At 39.4% G+C, this 19,285-nt stretch overlaps 1 protein-coding gene across 1 annotated transcript; it reads right to left on the bottom strand.

Annotated features, from left to right (window-relative positions):
• Window positions 1-5,315: 5,315 nt before the first annotated feature.
• LOC143356568 (uncharacterized) lies at window positions 5,316-19,055 on the bottom strand. Its single transcript, XM_076792372.1, has 17 exons — window positions 19,022-19,055; window positions 16,075-16,138; window positions 15,418-15,523; window positions 15,245-15,343; window positions 14,847-15,030; window positions 14,008-14,194; window positions 12,691-12,779; window positions 11,846-12,119; window positions 11,464-11,545; window positions 11,194-11,346; window positions 10,505-10,700; window positions 9,691-9,869; window positions 8,300-8,660; window positions 7,358-7,704; window positions 6,650-6,979; window positions 5,867-5,980; window positions 5,316-5,456 (listed from the first exon to the last, which is right to left on the bottom strand). Exons 1-17 carry the CDS (start codon window positions 19,053-19,055, stop codon window positions 5,316-5,318), a joined length of 2,940 nt encoding a protein of 979 aa, XP_076648487.1.
• Between the last annotated feature and the right edge of the window lie 230 nt (window positions 19,056-19,285).

The following is a 19,285-nucleotide window of genomic DNA, read 5'->3' as shown; positions in this document are numbered from 1 at the left end:
TCTATTCGAATCCTATCGAGCAAAATTCTGAATGTGCACAATATTAACGTCACTCCTACTGACAATGGAATTAGATTGACGTTTTTACGGTACTGTTTCAATCATTCAAAACTCATCCACAAAATTCGTGTAATAATCTGATACTCGCAGTTAAAAGCACGAGAGAACCAAATAAATTCTCCAACTTATTTCCTAAAAATGTTCCCTGTTTAATGGAAATGTGTTCATTAATAATTTAACATTGACTGCCGCTATCACATCTCTGTAATCTTACGTGTGACTGACAACCCTCTTCGAAATTTACACGAGCACTTTGCTAACAATTTTCGTGACATTAAGGGTGAAGTAATTTGCATAAAGTAATGAGAATATTTTAGTCTTCTATAGCAGACGCAAGTGGCTCTTCAAATCTCATCTACTTAATAATCTAAAAATATTTCTACAAAAGATTTTTCCCAGTACCATTTAGGAAACGTTTCCTAATAAAGTTTAGGGAACTTTATTTAGACTCAATTTAGACTCGAAATTAATACTAATGCACTATCTAAGGAATGTATAAACGGTGTAAAACATAGGAGATTAATTTAAGGGACAAGGAAGTATAATTCAAACATTTTTAAAAATAATATTGCTTGTTCCATAATACATGAACGTTACGCTAGGCTTACCTAATATTTTTTAATTTCATTTGGAGAAACCTCAGAAATAAATTGCAATACAAAAACGATTGCATTATAGAAACAACAAATGAAAGATACGGTAAAGTCTTGACCTAAGCCCAATTCTCGGGTCCGTGCTGTGACACAGATCGTGTAGGGCTAGGAGGACTTAAATACTGAACTGACTAAGATGGTGTAGCTCGGTGCGGCTTCGATCAAGACTTTACTGTACTATAATAATAAATAATTCATTCACGTGGTACGATTTATATTGTACACCTGTTTTGTTCGTCAATGATTAATAAGAACTGTTCATTGTAAAACGCCAATGAAAAATTTATATGATAATTCACTAAGGATACGAACCGTATCTATTCCCAAGTCGATCTGAAAAAATTCGTATGACTGAACAAAAGTAGAATAAAAATCGACACAGAGTTTTAAATTAGTAGCAACTTAGCATTTAAAGAAAAATTGATATTATTCAGCAAAAAAAGAGGAATTTCTCATTGAACAAATTGCCGGTCGACCCAGCGGCCCCAACCCCCATGGACTTCTTAACCCGTGGAACTTTTATTCACCGAAATTGCGTCAACGATTTGACGTAATGCCATTGACTTCTTCGTTTCGCCTTACTTCCCGGCGGCAAGGTACGCAGAGAGACGTTTCGCATCCAGCGTGCGCGGACGGAGATCGAATTTGCGAAATGGCTGTGTACGAGGGTTGAATTTCTGACGAGGTAATTCGCGGGGTGGTGCGGGGCTGGCAAGAAGAGGATTCGCAGACTGACGTCCCGCGGAAGCCAGAACGGAAAAAGTTCTAGGGGACGAAATTCAAAGTGAATTCCCCCTAAAATAGGCAGGCCGCCGATTCCGGCGCGTTTAGGGTGACGAGTTACTGCGCTTTCCTTCCAAAAGATAGATCTCTACCACGATTCTTCCCATTCTTCGATAGACCCGTTCCCAATCCACCTGCACACTCTTCTTTCACGGGAAAAATGTCTTCTGTTTCCCAGCATATTTATCGTTTATTAGAGAGCTAATCTTCTTGGCAACATTCCAATAAATGTTTCTGATAAAATGCTACTGATCAAATATTTCTGTTCAAATGTTTCCGATCAAACGTTTTTGATGAAATGTTTCTAATAAAAAATTTCGGATAAAATATTTCTACTAAAATGCTTCTGATCAAATTTTTTTTATGAAATGTTTCTGTCTATTTGTCGGTAATCATTGGACTGTGAATCTTTGTTGAAAATAAAAATTTGCCATGCTAATTGGAGAGGATGGAAGTTAAAGAGAAATGTATTTTTCCTTTCGATAGTTTCGATAACCTGACAATAATTTGTATAATAACGTTTGTCCATAAAATCCACAGTCTGATAATTATATTTAGCCCCGAAAAATGCAGCGGAGCTAACGTCCCTTGGCCCGTCGTAAGACAAAGGCGAGAGATTCGGGGTGGCGGAATGAAGTTGCAGAAGCTTGAACGGTATCAGAGCAGAAACAGGGTCGAGAACAACGATACAAAGAACAAATCCAAGATGGCGGTAGGTGCAAAGACCGGTTCTGTCTCGGAGAAATTTTCCGGGAACGATTCCTTTTGTCTCGGGGATGGCGTGAGACATGAACCTGACCTGACCTGACCCAACTTGATTCAAGTCTGCTTCATAGACCGTGTAAGAGCGAAAGAATAGAGGAGGACACGAGCCGGAAATGAAGGTAGCTGGGAAGTTCGCGCGGCAAACATACGCCGTTACCTTCTGCCGAGTAAATTTTATCGAATTCGGTGATCCTTTAGCTTCGGGAGAACGGGGACAGGGAACCGTAATATGTATTACACGGCAAGCTACGCAGCCAGAACCGGAAAATGCCAGCGAGACGTACCAACCTGAAAAATCAACGGTCCATACTTGCGATGCTGTGCTTCCTTATTGACAATCGAACTGCCTTAAGGAGTCGCACTGCCTTGTCAAGTTCAAAGTGTGCCGAGTTTTTACAAAACCTTTTTTCTTCGCAATAGAGACGAAAATTTCCGAAAAATAGAATATACCCTATCGGCGCCTATTTAACTGCCTATTCTGGTTTTCGTCAATTTTTAAGAACGTTCTTCAGAACTATGGAACTTTTCTTATTAGGATTTTACATACATTCTATTCTGAATAATTTTAATGCATGTTTTTACTGCTTCAAATGCACAAAATCCGCGGTGTAATAGTCAGTATGGATGTGGCTATATGTATCCTAAAAGTGTAACAAAAATAGCCTGAAAACAATCACCCAATAAAATTGGGAAATTGGACAATTTACCGCGATTTTTTAATTTTCCAAATGAAACGGGATTTCCCCAGTATGGTTAATCGTTTCCGGTAGATTCGCTTGATTCTCGTGAAAGTATTACAGAATGGGGTACACGTCCGGCTGTGAAACAAACGTTGGAATTCAGCGTTATCTGTTCGCCGGTAAAAATAAATTGCGTACTCGGTGGATTATTTTGTGCATACAATTTATTCTCCAACCTCGAAATTCAAATATAAAATACTATTCGAATTTACACAATGTAATCGTCCATGTTAAAATAGTAACTTGGAATAATCAAAAATGCGTATTTGAACAGGGGACGTGTGCACGTGCGCGAAAATCGAAATTTACAAGCGGAAAAGTGAGATAGAGATAGAGAAAGAGGACGAGAGAGAGAGAGAGAGAGAGAGAGAGAGAGAGAAAGAGAGAAAAGGTGGAGGGGGTGGGGCTCGGGTGTGGACGCGCAGAAATACAAGCTTTTTCTCTCACGTGTAAAATCATTAGCATCCCAGCGAGTTACGGGGCTCATTTGCATTCCCGATGCCCACGGTATAATGCCCCCATTCCTGTAGATGCCACGATATTCGCGTCGATATCCATTTTTTCCCCTCCTTTTTATTTGTGTTTCATTTGGTAAGCTCCGGCGCGAGCAAACCGTGAATCTCAAATATAAAAACACTATTCAATATACGAAATACATTTTGACAAGTTAAAAAGAGAGAGAGAGGGAGGGAGAGAGAGAAAGAGAGTAAATTCGATCTAACTTCATCCCGTCGATCCAATTTCCAATAAAATTCCTTTTCGAGAGCCCGAAATTGTTTTGCCTCCTGAGAATGTAAATATTCGAGTGTCGGGGAAAGTATTGGCGCGAGTTCGACTACTGTGTTTCCGGGTCCGATTATTATTTCTCGCAAGCGAAAAAATAAATTCGTCCGAGAAACGACAACACGAGGCCCCGGCGCGTGCAGATCCGACGATCGAAAACACGCGCGCCGACGACACAGAAATTTTGTATTTTTTTTTTTCCCCTCCCCTTTCGATTTATGGCTCGACATACTCTCTCCGGAGGTACGCACGATATGCGTTTCGGGACCTGCTATTGCATCGGTATTCTCTCGGCGGGACTGTCAAATTTCGATTTATCACGACTAAACATTTCCTTTCGAAAGCCGCAAAAATTGATCCTAGCAAACCGCGAGACGCTCTTATGATCGTCGATCGCGGGAATTCGGTGGGCAGTCGGTCGCGCAAATTTGTATACACCTAAATTTTCAATGGAAGTTCAGAAGACAGACAAAAATTTTATGATCATAATGGGTCTGGTAGTTTTGTAAATTTCTTGTTTTCCCACTTGTTTCGGAAGGGATCCAGAGTGTACAGTGGGTGATCAAATTGTTGGAGCCACAGAAAAGAAGAAAAATGTAAAATTGTTGTTCATACGGTGAATGTTGTCTTAAATGCATATTTGGAATTTTTTAAACAATAAGAATTCTAACTTAAGAGTTCGAATAATTTGGTCATGTACTGTATGTTTTCATGCACAATGTGCGTCAAGATTTAACGCGTTAGTGATCATGAACATTCATAAAGTAAATCTCCTAAACTTCCACGATTCTTTAACTCATTGTTCGCGTAATTGTTCACACAATTGGAATCCCTTCAATCAGAATAACATTTCTAAAGTTGGACCAGACGGTTCGACTTTTTTAACAATTTAGAGGGATTACTTTGCTACATGATGTGCAAACAAAATTGTGAATACACCAATTGCACATACACTGAAAATTTAACCACAGAATTGTATATATACGATAAAAACATTGTAAAGACCAAGTGCATTTTTTCTTTCAAAATCTTCATTGCGCGTCGCGTACTAAACTAATCTTCCTAACGTCTCAAAACAAAAATTGAAGTCATTGGCCCACCTTTAAAAAAGTAATTCTGATTTGAAAAGTGTGTGAACAATCACGCGAGTCGCTGTACGACCGGAAAGGGTTGAATCAAAGTTGCCCGGATGTGCGCGGGGGTTGACGACCGGGTGTGCGTCGTTTCGCCTAAAAAAATTTCGCTAATTGAGGAAGAGGGTTGATCACGGCTCAGAATTCGTAACCGGGGTTCAGAATTCCGAGCTAACGGCGTCCGTTCTCGTACGTGCGATTCGCACCGGGCCCGAAGTGCTCTAATTGAATCGTTCACCGGCCACGGGAAAGATTTCCACGGTCGCCGAGCGAGAAGTTTCGACGTCGTTTCGGGGGGGAAACTCTTTCGCTCGCGGAGTTGGAGCAAGGGGCTAAAAAGGGCGGGGGGCCCCCAGTGAGGCGTGCAGGGGCGGAGTGCGGAAGAATTGGATTCTTCATCAATCGAGATCGGGCAGGCCGCCGGTGGAGCCGAAGCTGTCTCTGGAATCCTTTTGGGCTCGCTCGAAATGGCTGCCGGGCGAGGCGTCTTTTAGACGGTTCTCGAAATTCAGAAAGTCCGAGCCGCACGGGCTGTAGGCCTGTATTGATTGAGCAAAGGGTCTTTGTTCAGGTGATCCGATTGTCTTCCACCGGACCTAGGATGTTTATGCATTCCGCGATCATACTCCCTATTCGATTGCTAATCGTCTTCGGCCGTTGTTCCGTGCGATGCTCTTTTGGTAAAACGTATCGAACTACGTCGACTTTTCTACGATACTTGAAAGAATATTAGAACAATAAATTTTTCCAGTTACATTTTCCAGAAATTATGCCTGTGCCAAAGCGAAACTGAAGCCTCTACTTTCACAATCCGTCATTCGTTTTTTGTTTTCTAAGATTTTTTGTACATGCGGGTAAAAAATTGGAGACGCGTTTTTTCCGCGGTGTGTCAATAAAATTGTAGAATTCCATAAACATCCTGGATCCGTTAACACTGAACTGTCTTTACTTGAATCAAGAAGCTGTCAGACCCGCTATTTTCGGTTATTTGCCTTTCCAAACGGAGCGACGAAATCACCGTGCTCTCCGCGCTGTTGCATAGCCCTCCTTCGCTGTCCATCATCTTTCAAGAATAATTACGAGTTCGTTTAAAATGATTAATTACGACTGTGGCGACAGAATAATAGAGCATTTATGAAGGCTATTATAGCTACGATTACTCATTATGAAACGAACATTTTAATACTCGCGACCAACCCCTCTGATTGACACTTTTCCGAAAGAGCGGAATAAAAGTAACTTGGCGAATGTTATTAAATAGACTTGAATAAAAACGTGACGATTGCGACACCATCGAGGATGCTTCAAGGACATATTCACATTTTATTGCTATCGATACAGCATAAAAAAATATATAAAAAATAACATGTACGTAAATTCGCGAACGTAGACGATTCGAGGAACATAAATTAATTTAACACAGATCCCGCTACGACGAACATAAATAGAACGTAGTTTATGATACAACGAAGTACACTAATAGTGACTTGAACAACCGTAATATTGAAAAGCCACTGAAAAAGAAACCGCTATCGCGGCAGTTAACTATGAATATCAACTCGTCGTCGATTTAAAGATCAGAATCAAACAAGTGTAGTTGCGGATCCAATAAATAACGATATATGAACTTGTCGATCGGGTATAAATTGATATTGTTTTGATCTTGCGATTTTGAGGATTGGTAGGAGATACAAGCCTCCGGGAAATGGCGATAATCAGGTGAATCTGTTACCAGCTTGGTTTTCTCCTCGACGACCTCGACAACGTTGCCATCCTCCGTGCTGGTAATAATACCGGTTCCCAGCTTCTTCCCCAAAATTTTCACCTCCTTCCGACAGCCACCGGAAGTGTTCACGACGTTTGTTTCGCAGCCGTTCGTGTTCACCGCGGTGTTCTTCAGGAATTGTTCGTACGGGGTGAGCAGCTTCATGTTCGAGTACTGGGACGCCATAATTTCCTGACTGTGGTTCTTCGGGCCGAGGATTTTCACCTCGCAGAGGCCGGAGAACAGCTTCGAAGATGGCAGACTGTCGGTTGTTCTGCCGCCGAGGCCGGAGAACAGCTTCGAAGATGGCAGACTGTCAGTTGTTCTGCCGCTGAGAGCCTTCGTGCGAAATTTCAACGTTTATAAATAAAATAGTCAATGTTTTCTCAACGAACTTTTATGCGTCTATCTGGAGAACATTGTTGGCTACAAGTTAATTGGACTGCAGATTTTATTTCGGACATTTCGGTTAAACTTTGCTTCAGGAAACCAGAAATTCTTAACCTTTTTTTATGTAATCCTGTAGATTCTGGCGAGAAAATTCCGAAAATCCAGGTTTCAATGTTAGGAATTTACTGGTTCGAAAGTTATGCGTGTTTAAAGTTTTAAAACCAGAGACGAAATGAATGTAGAAAATGTTAAACAGTGAAGATCGTGAAATTATTAATGAAATACCTTTGCACTCTGGTGCGTGGTTCCCAGAATCTTCATGTCCGATTGACCAATGGGCATCAAACCCCCGTCGGGTTCACTGTCGTCGAAAACGGGTGACAGTTTCATCTTGCTTTCGTAGACCGAGTGATGTTCCTCCATCGTTGAACTACCGAGAATGTTCAGATCCTCAGTTAAACTAGTGTTGCTCTTCAAATACGGAAGCGTTTCACTTAGGATCGACAGGGGGGGATGATTTTTCAATAACAGGGAGGATATCGAAGGTTGCGAGGTGGTTGACAAAGTGGAAATGTCGCTTCGGTGACTGAGAATGTTTGTTAACTCTTGTTGACTCGAGGGTACTCCTATACCTATCATAAAAGTCAGCAAATTCATATTTCAACGAACTCTTCTCGCTCGCAGCGTACGAGTATAGTTACGTTTACAGAATGATAACGCTAAACGATCGAACAATTTAGAATCATTCACAATACCCTCAGAAACCATGTTTTCATTCAAAGTTAAACATATTGCTTCAAAATAACGACTCAACTCAACACAATAATTTCTTACTATTCTTTCTATTCCATTATCCACAACTACCTGATAAATAAAATTGCGGATCTTTATGCAAAATAAAAAAGTTTCCTCGTCAATTGCTGCAAATAGGAGCCAGATAGAAATTTCTTTCTCCCTGTAACAATTTTACTCGGACATTCTTGAATTATTTGAATTTTTCTAGTGTTATAAACTATTTGGTTTCATCAGAAATATCGTATACCAAATCCACAGTCTACAATTTCCTCTCAACTTCGATTTGTTTAATGACTCCAAATGATGTTTCTAAATTGGTCGATGGATTTCACAACATGTTCCACAGATTCCAGAATAGATCTCCTGAGAACATGGAAAGAAACGTGAATATATTTGGAAAATGAAAGGCGTAGGGATTGAATAAATACGAACCTTCGTCGTCGTGTTCTGCCATGTCTGCGTCAATGGACAACGATTTTGGCCCTAAGATTAAATCGTCGATTTTAGGCTGTGAGAGGAAACTGATACCGTCCACGAAACGATCGTCGAGGCTCTTGATGTCGAGGATCCTGATGTCTTTGTCCTCGAGGATCTCGATACCATCCATCGATATGGGTTTCTGCGTCGAGGCCGAGTTAAGTACCATGATCTGATTATCCGAATCCCCGATGATCACCTCCCCGTTGCCACGTGTGCTCATCACATTGATCGCATCCGCTTCGTCGCCGTCGAGGAGCGTCACGTCATGAGTGTTCTGCGCCATCAAATCGCAAGCTTCGCTGTTCGTCATCACCTAATTAGCCCAATCAACACGGAAAAATGATCAGCAATCCACGAAAGTGTATTTCTTCGTGGAGACTTTTGTCAACGTTCCAACAAAAGTCAATTGGATAAATTGTTTCAAGTAGTTAGCCATTTAATTTATAAATAAATAAACGTTGTTATTGTAAACAGACTATTTTCTAAATTGAATATTCCTCCACCATTAATTTCCATAAATTCATCAGGACTTTAACAAAATAAATTAAACAAGTGAATTCTTGAATGATATAAACAATATTCCTGATTTTAATTTGTCAACAGTGACAACATTGTAGGACATTCTGTGGTATAATAATAATTTGAGCCAGTATTATGCTACGCTTGTCGGAAGAAGGGGCCTAAAATACATCAATAGTCACAATAGCTGTCCACTCCACTCCGGGCACCCCAATGTCATTAGTCTAGAGTGATTATGGTAGGGTGGACAGCTATTATGACCGATGGTGTGGCCTCTTCTTTCGAGAAACAGGCTATAGCACTTCAGCAGATCAATTATCAATTTTTCAGTGATCGACTAAGATTGAAAATTCGAAGGGATCTAATAAAATACAAACATTCACGCGAATCGGTACATGTACACAAAAATATTTCATAAATGCAGCAACTGGTGAAACAAAATCTTCATTAACCCTCTAATGACCAGATTTGGGTCCATTTTGACCCAGTGTTAAAAACGTTCTATTGAAATCGTCAACAATCCACTAACCATTGTAAAGTGTTAATTTATTTTTATAACTGCTCAACTTCACATTCTGATTTTTGAATTTTAAATACCCATTTTAGACCAGACTACCCAGACTACCCATTTCATCCCCGATCATTAGAATACCCATTCCATTGCCGTTTTTTGTTTCCGGAATTTCTAGAAAGCAAATATGGCGGCCAGTTCCGTCACGGTGAAGGACAGACAATAATCAGGAGTGATTTGAAAGAGGTGGCAGGCTAAGTGGCAAAACCGGGTAGAAATAAGCAGGAAAATCATGATCGATCTGTTTCATCACCTCGTAACGACCGTCCTCGGTGGCTCGCACGAATTGTATCCCGCCCTGGGCGGCCAGTTCCAGCAACTCGTTGCAATCCTCCATCGTCGGGGATACAACGGTTCCATTCTGGCGATTTGGCTCGTTTCTCGGGGCCTCACTGTACGTGAACTGGGAATCCAATGCCGTGACTATGCTCTCTGCCGACAATGCACCAAATAAAGACCACATTACCGTGACAGTTTGAAAAACATCACTGCTTTAACGAGTCAATTATAGTCGCGCGACGACGTTGGACCCTCGCGCCGGTTGTGATTTACAGATAAATCGTTTAACCATTGCTATCAATTGTTTGCCGCCAATATCGGCAACTCCACGGACAAGTGAAGTATCCTGTTTCAACCCTTGTTCATCCCTTCTGTCGATTTTGCACAGTATTCGTGCCAAGTAATCAACAGTACTCAACACTGATTCAGTGTTTTTACCTTGTATAGAGTAAACACAATATTATAAAGTATTCTCTTGCAAACAAAATTTATTTTGGTCAATTTTGTATTATGGAAGCACCGAGAGATTTGGATTTAATTTTACTAAACAAAACTTCAATTACCGATGGATTCGTATAAATGAGTCCATCTTTTTCTGACAGAATTCTTTTACGGTTTTTTTTTTTTTTTTTTTTTAATGATAAAGCAAAAAATTTGAAATGAGTGATTTGGAAACCGCCCAGTAGTTCTCGCGTTAATCTTCCCGTGTAGAATTGTCTATTTTTTGATATCCCTCGTTACTGAACGTCCCTTGCGTTTGTGATTATTCATACGAAGGTAATCCTCACCGTGTTCGTTTTCCGGACCAGGCGGCTCAACTATGAAATTGTTTTTTCCGTCGGGATCAACGCTTTCGATGACAGTGGCTACCACGGGCACCTTTATCTGCACTGCTTTGATCCTGTCAGCGTCCGGCGTGATCGTTGGGCTCAGGCTCATCTTTCCGGCTATTCGTAGATCTTCCGCTGTCGCCGGCGTCAGGATCTATCAAACGATCACACGACAATATTTATTCAATTTTAGCTTGTGAAAGATTTTCCAAACTATCTAATAAGAACGGAATGGCTGGACCAATGAAGAGTAAAATGTGACTCGAAACGAATTTTTATTGCCACGGTTCTGTAAATCTAGTACTTTCGTAGATAATCAAAAATTATTTGATATTTTTCATACAGCCCATCTCACTTCAAATGAAAATCTTCAAAGTCTTATTTAATTGAATGTAAAATTTTCTTTTCCTTTTCTAAACAAAATTCATAATTTTACTTAGACATTTCTTTGTGGAGTTTATTATTATTTTCGAGATACTAGTAATTTCAAATGCAATTAGAGGAAAGGGTAGCTGATGCATCTGTGCTCGAAACAGCAGTTAGCATGAATCAATATATTGAGAGATAATTCTGCAAACAGATAATCATTTCACTAGTCCGTCGATCAATGAGAAGAGAGTTCAAGACAGGATTAAACAGGAAGTCACATTTTTATGAGTTCCGGTCGGCGACACTTTCACAAGAACAGGGATTCCCTTGGCAGGCTTGAAAAGTGCGAAGGGTGTTTGGTTCTCCAGCAAGGCCATCTCCATCGCTTTGGTATCGATCTTATCAATCACGACGGATTCCATGACATCAGACTTTCAGAAAATATTTATTATTATTTTTTAACATTATTACATTTATTCCTTTGGTTCTACTATCATATGAAAGATAAAAAAGGATTTGACAGATGATACCTTAGGTGGGCTACGAACCACGAGCAGCGGGTCCTTCTCTCTAACTTCGATGGTCTGATTGCGGTCACAATTTGGCAGTTGCACGATCCTGACGTTTTTACTAAAAATTCATTTTATATTTATAGAATTTAGAATTTATAGAATTTAAATTGGTCTAATAGGAAAAGCCTACTACGGGGAACAGCTTTGAGCAAAATTCTCACAGAAGGATCGACGACGGATCAATTTTGCTGAAAATTATGGAGGAAAGAGGGGGAGAGAGATATGTAGAATGGAGGGGAGGGGGAAGGTCGACTAGAAAGATCAAGATTCAGAACGCGTTCATTTATCCGTGGGAGAGAGAAAAGGCTGTCCGTCAGGCAGCAAATTAAGCGACGTCCGCACCACGACGTCTACCTACTTTCTTATGACGTTCGGATCGTTGATTTCGGGCTGCGAGGTTGTCGGATGTCGATACTTTATGCCGTGCTTGTACTCCTCGTGCGATCTCAAAGAGAATCGACGCGGAAACTCTTTGCCGCAGATTCCGCACACGTACTGCATTTTCTCCGCGTGTGCATGCGCTTTGACCTTGTGGCAGACCAAATTCGACATTTGATTGAAGCCTTTGCCGCAAAGCTCGCATTTGTACGGCCGCTCGTTCGTATGAGTAAACACGTGGTTCCTCAAATTGCCTGACAACGAAACGGGTGTTCAACCATTAAAGCTTGTAATCATCCCCCGAATTATATTGACCGATCACGTCCCCCCACCCCACCCCACCCCACCCCCACTTCCGCGGTATCGCGATCAGTTACAGACGATTTCGCGTTTCGATTTTACAAGTTTTGCGCGATATAATATCCGCGCATTTCATACCGCTTTTTAACGATCGACGAATCAAATTGTTTTGTGATTGCAGCTCGTCGATTGAGGTCGTACGATTTCGTTTTTATGAAGCCAGTGAATATTTTTCGGATATAGCGATTGCAAGAAATATTTTGTTCTCTTTGTAACTGTTTTTTTTTTTGTATGTTTCCCCGAATGTTGCAAAATTTAACCATTGTCATGAATTTTTTTCTTTTTTTTGGCCGTATATACCAATTTTTTTTGTACACCTTTAATTCATCGCATACTTTCCGGATAGATAAAGAAAGATCAAGGGAAAAAACAAAAGAATTAACACGATTTTTAATAAATGTGTCCATCGATATTGTCTATACCAAAATCAATAATTTGTATTGTAATTTTTTCTTGATATACTACCTTTTTGATGAAACCCTTTTCCGCAGACCTGGCACTTGTGTGGCTTGTGCTCCGAGTGTGTTTTCCGATGAGAGATCAACGTGGACACCCTGAAAAATCGAAAATATAAAATTGAGTATACCATTTAAAAATATAAATAAAATACATTATATTTCCCCGGGGGTATTAAGCATATATAATTAATTCGGTCCCTTTTTATTGAATCAATTAAAAAACCATTTTAACACCACCATACAAAATGAAAATCTAATGCGATTGTATGAACCAGAACTGAAATAAAAATTTATTTCAACTCACAACAATTTTAATTAATCGAAAGCGATATTATAATAGTCGTAACTGTTTCTATTCTATTGTGTTATATAGCGCCTAACCAATGCGCGTATACCAATTTATTTTAAAAGGCCAGCGAATAAATTTCCACGCCCAATGAAAATCAATAAAACACACGATAATGACCGCTGCGAAAACACGGTAACAAGTTTCTCCGCATAGGCAATATTCAAAACCTTTGTCCGAGAGAAAGAGATTTGTAGGACCGCGAAAACGAATCAGTCTCTCACTGGTCGTATCCCCGTAAAGCGCTTAAGCGGAGTCATTTAAAAGTCCCGCTTTATTAAAGTTAATTCACAAAAGGACAGAAACGTCAGGCTCGTTAAAAATTTTCTTCTGCCGTTCCCGACAATCGCGCGGCCCGCGATCCGCGCCGCGATTCAAAACGCTAATGACCCGACGTGCTCGGTTACGCGCGCATAATTAGTTTCCTTGCTTGTCGGTGAGATTGTAGTTTCGAATTTTTCTGTGCGCAGTTTCTCTCGTCGCTGGAACAGCACAAACGAGATCTGGACACGCGGCTTAAAAGTTATAGGAATTCCAGAGTAACGGGTCCAAAAAAAAAACAATTTTTCAAATATATATATAGAAAAAAAAAATAAAGAATTTTACAAATAAGCTCCCTAAATTTTATAATTGTGTTCGAGAGAATAACGAAATTCTAAATCGTTTACTGTGACGAATCAGAGGCTGTAGATAGAAACTCTGCTTCTCGACAAAATGTTTTAAAAATTACTGTGACGATCGGACTCAAATTTTGTACATTTTGCGTGACCCGTCCCGCAAGAATTCCCCGTTTTAAACGACCGCCAGATACGGGGGTGGGTCGAGGGGGTGGATTCACGGATGGGTAAGGTATGCGAGTCGAAGAGGAAACGGGAAACACGGTATTGACGGTTCCATACGATCGCAAAGTTACGCGAAACCAATTCGGATGCAGAGAGGAGTGTCATGAAGAAATTGCGTATCGATTCGCTTGCTGACCTGTTGAAAGTTTTCTTGCAAAATTCGCAAACGTACGGCCGGGCGTCGCTGTGTATCGCCTTGTGCTGGCTCAGTGTCGATAGCTGGCGGAAAGCTTTGCCGCAAGCCTCGCATTTAAAGTTTCTCTCGTCGGTGTGGGTCGGCAAATGTCTCATCAAGGTGTACTGATGCCGGAAATCCTTCGAACCTAGTTCGAATATTAAGCTTCTGAGTACTTTTCTCTCTCGAGAAAGAAAGAGAGAGAGAGAGAGAGAGAGAGAGAGAGAGACAGAGTGAGAGTGTTTAACCGACTGCCGATCGTATCGCAGACACAATGCCACTCTGTCCTGCCCGATTTAAGAGCCAAAAGTCGCATTGCCGAAAGCCATCGGTATCTTTTTCCATTTTTCTTCTCAATTTCAACATTAGAATTACCAGAGCAGTCTAAACGACCCATTTTTAAAGGTACAGTGACTTTTCTATACACGTCGCCACGGCCTGGATGATAAACGTCGCAGAATTATACCCACTACCGTAGTAAAGAAGAGTGTTGGGTTCCAGGAGTGCTAGGGTTAATGCTTGGTAGTTCTAGTGTTAACTTTTAATTAATGCAATTCAAATAAAATATTCATTCATAAAAAAAAAAATTTTTTTCTTAATATTCATTCGTATTAATTTTTTCTTCTAATTTAATTGCATGAAATAAATCTATACACAATTAATTTTTAACTTTGACGGCCAACGTGTCAATAATTTACTTAAAAAGTATTGCTAAAAAATTGAAACCCCAATTTTGAACCCCCGCAACGATAGAAAAATGGGTAAAACCCATTTTTTTTTCATTTCTTTTTTCTACTCACAGATGCCGCATTCCCAAATTTTCAAAGTCTTCCCGTCACGTTTCAGGTACTTGACGAAATGAAGTTTCGATCTTGGATCATCTTTGTCGATTAGGTGAGTCGTCGACGACGATGGCCCTTCGACCATCGGATGCGAGTACATCATCACGTTGTTTTCCGGCGCAGCGATATTTTGATCCAATATCTGAAAGGAATTGTGCATTTATAATGAAGATCTATTAAATTCCGTATATTATTCCCAGTCTAAGTTTATAACTTCCAAGAATTTGTCTAAACTATTTTCGGTGGAAGCGCCTCCGGAAATAACATCTTCTAGTAATGCGTTCATCAAATATTAATAGAAACATCCCGGTATTAAAGCGAACATTTTAAAAATATTTCAATAATTCAACGTGTACCTTGTACTTAAATGCATCCTTGCCAAGGAATTTCGTTACGCTATCGTCATTGTTGATCACCTCAGAATCTATGGCAACGTCCAGGTTCATGCAATCATTCTAATAGCAACAAAAATCATTTAAATTCCAGGAACGATGATACTTAGACTAGAATTTTTGATAACGATGATTACTTGAATCAACTGATGTTCATTGGCGGAAGTCAAACCGGGAACAATAGTGACGTCATTTCTTCCATCGGAACCTGTAGTCTCTTCTTTCACATAAACTTCGTAAACACTAATAATACAATAATCAACACATTCTGTTGTTAATACTCCCATTTTTAATAAAATACAATTTTTAATAAAATTTTACGTTATGATTACTATTTTTTATTATCTATTCGATTTAATTCAAGTATCGAGTTTGCTATACAATTTACAGAAACTGGAGCCAAAAAGGAACAGGTTTATTAAAGAATTCATCAAATTTTAAATCAAAGATTGAAACCTTGTTAAATTTTTTGTTACATTACATTATAAACTTTCGAATGTCTCAGCAAATTCTAAAACCAGCAGACTAAACATTATCATCGTGTGAGCTCTTGTGAAATTTTTGTTACAATTTATTTAGGGAGCCAGGAAATTTAAAGGAGCTTATACAAAATGAAAATTTTCTCTCAAGACTCCCTGCTCCGTTATCTGTAAACGTCAGAACTTATTTAATGGAATAGGAAAAAATCCAGGATTAAATCCGGGAATAAACCTGATTACACCGTAATCACTTAGGTCTAACCCTGACCTAACTCTCGGCCCTAACCAGAATACATGTTAATGTTTTAAGCTCACCTGATAACCTCGTCCGAAATAGGACGGGAGAATTGCTCCTGCGAATCTTCGTACTGGGTCTCCCCTACAAAGTGCAACAGTGCTTTGTGAAAATTACTTGTCTTTCTCGCAGAAGTAATCATTTTGCATGGCCGGACTTGCACGGAATAATTTTTAAAAAATCCTATTCGCCTCGGTACACATAAACGTCCGAAGAAAATATTTTCTAAGACAAAAAACACTAAAAAACTATTACAATACTCTTCCAACTAATCCTTTGTTCTCTGATTAAAATCATTTTCTTAGAATTCGTAACGTTACACTGTAGAACATTATATTCTTTATTTGAGAAACGTTAAGTAATTAATTTATTAATTGAAAATTCGGTTTTAATTGTATATTTTTTTATTACTAGCGAATCTTTATATATAGAAAATTGTCTGCGGTGGAAATAAAATCCAAACATTATTAATTTTTATTGATACAAATGCTTCCTTGCATTTTTACACGCCACAAGTAATTTTTTGCAATCTAATCAGTAGTATTTAATTCGTTGATATGTGTAAAATTTTATGTGAAAGGTTTTCTTCGAAGTCAGATTGGAAGTTTTTAATTCACTGGTTTATTCAAGCAGATCTAGTTATGTTGATGACGTAGCCAGTGCATGTTATCATGTCTGCCCATAGATTGCACTTTGTTTGGCAGCATAGAAAATAAATTCTGTTCTTTTGTGTACTCTTCGTGAGACATTGGAGCCTTCTAGGCGATCTGTGTATTTTCTCAGGAAGGGACGAAGCGTAACGAATTATGGCGATGCGAGTGCGTCCACTTGAGAAATGCTTTCTCGAGGAAAACTGTCATGCGATTCCGGCACATTCTTCGAGTCGATCACACTCTTTCTAAACGAGTTTCAATTCTTCAAAACGAATTTCAATAAGATAGAATGTGCGAACTCATTATCATTTTGACGAAAAAATAAAAATTCAGACAACTAAAAGGATTTTTAAAAAATTATGTTCACACAAACGAGATGATTTTTATGATAATTTAGAAATATTTATAGACTATCGATCTTATATATAAATGTAAAATTTCAAAAATATGGTTTTTAATTTAATGAATGCTAATAAAAAAAAATCGCGATCAGGATTTTCCTCGGAAAACGTGGAGCACGATACTCTTCTTTTTTAAAATTTCCCATGATAGTCTTTCGCTCTTTTTGATTTAATAATCCATTCCCCCTCCGCGCCTGCAGCTGCAGTTACTTCAGCAAATCTTTTATGCACTTTGCGCAATCTGATCGCGCTCAACTAAAAGAATCAGTAATGGGGACGAATGAATAAATCGCATTACTTATTTTATATTGATTAAACGCCCGAATTTCGGGCTATAATTTTTGTTCCCGTTTCAAGCCTCGATGAAAATCCTTTGAGATTCTTCAACAGAATATACCTTTTTAACGCGACCGTAAAAAGAATTTCAAATATCAAAATGAATTCAGAATTAGGTCATGCTTCTGGAAATTTTGCTGCTTTCTTTTCTGGGGAACGGATAGTTTTAATACTTGAAACCAGGATCTTTGATAAAGCTATAATAATAATGCTAAATAATAATGCTTCTTACTTTAATAAGAAGTAAGATAATAAATGATTTAATAAGTAAGATAATAAATAAAAGAGCCCGTGATACAACGATGTCGCGATATAAGTCACAATCTCCTACACGACATTTGTGAAAAAGTTATTCATCCACTATATGAAAAAAAGAATAAAAAAACAAAAAAGTTTTGTCATTAAGAAGATTCTTTTATATTATTTTCAATCCGATTAAACGGGGCAAATAAATTTTTATATAATCCCTACTTGTTTCTGATTGAAATGGAACATTTTTATTTTACATAAAAGTTCGCATCTAACGATTACAATTGAGAGGCACTGGTTTAAATGGAAATGGCGAGACAGGCAAGGTCTCATACAATGTATCGCGGACCGGTGATGAGCCTCGGAGAATGTTGCACCCAGCCGCGTATATAGTTCTATAATGGATTCGCTTACTTTTTTCTGAGCACCAAATTCGAGAAACATGAAAATATTTTCATCAAATAAACCCGAAGCATTTAATACATTGAAAAGATCTACATGGAAGCTTTTGAACAAGACAATATTAATAAATAGTGCGAATGAATAGAAAAAATAGTGAATAAAAATCGTCAACAAATTCTACAAATCCTCTGTTACATATCTGAACACTATAATATCCACTATCAGTGATACAAACATCAATTCCACTACCAAAACTGCTACACAAATTACCAGTCCCACGGTTCCACAAATATTCACTCATACAAACGACTCTTCTAGCCGATGCAAAAATTTAATAAATTACCGGCGATTTCCAAAACCAAACAGTTCGAATCTGTACAGAAATTCACTGTCACGAGTCGATAGAAAACAAACTTCTTGGCGAATATTCCTGAACGCGAAGCAAACGGAAGAAAAAAAAAATCGGCAAGCTCGCGCGTTACGATCGAAAACACGAAAAAGAATTTATGCCGGTCGAATGATACAACATTCTGCGATCGGAGAGAATAAATTACGAGTTTTTTGTAAAATTAAGGACGAGATCGGTAGCCATTGTGATCGAGTCCGAGCTTCGCGAACAGCCGGAAAGGAGGCGAGAAAAAGACTGTCAAATTCGCGGGGACGCTGACCGGCAGGAATATAATGTCCCCGCGGTCCTCGCCTTTTTTCCGGCTGCTGTTTGCAAATAAACGAAAGCCGCCATTATCACAGCTCATTTTTCACGGCCGGAGGCGTGACGGATCGCGGAGAGGACACAGCCAGTCGCGTATCGCGATCAAATTCGCGTCGATTCGCGAAAGCGAAATAAGCCGGGCGAAAAAAATCAAAACAGACCGGGAGAGAAAACAAATCTACGCGCGATAATAGTTTTCGCAGATGGTACTCACAGTTGTATTCTTGCAGAAGGTTATTCTGGGACATTTCTCTCAGTCGTGGACCGTGTTGCGCCCTCCGAAACCGAACCACTTTCCACGTGGACGTCTCGCAGCCTGTTTCGCGTCGATCGCTGACGGAGAAATCATTCGGGACCGTCTCAAATCGGTTTGATCATATCGCCGCCATACGGGCAACTTCGGAAACCTATCTACCAGTATCGTGTCTCTCGTTTACATTGTCTCTGAATTTCTTTAATCCGGGCGCGACATAAATCG

Source organism: Halictus rubicundus, chromosome 8 (assembly GCF_050948215.1).
Source record: "Halictus rubicundus isolate RS-2024b chromosome 8, iyHalRubi1_principal, whole genome shotgun sequence".
Lineage (NCBI taxonomy): Eukaryota > Metazoa > Arthropoda > Insecta > Hymenoptera > Halictidae > Halictus > Halictus rubicundus.
The sequence above is the reverse complement of the archived record's forward strand: the minus strand, read 5'-3'. Positions and strand labels throughout refer to the sequence as shown.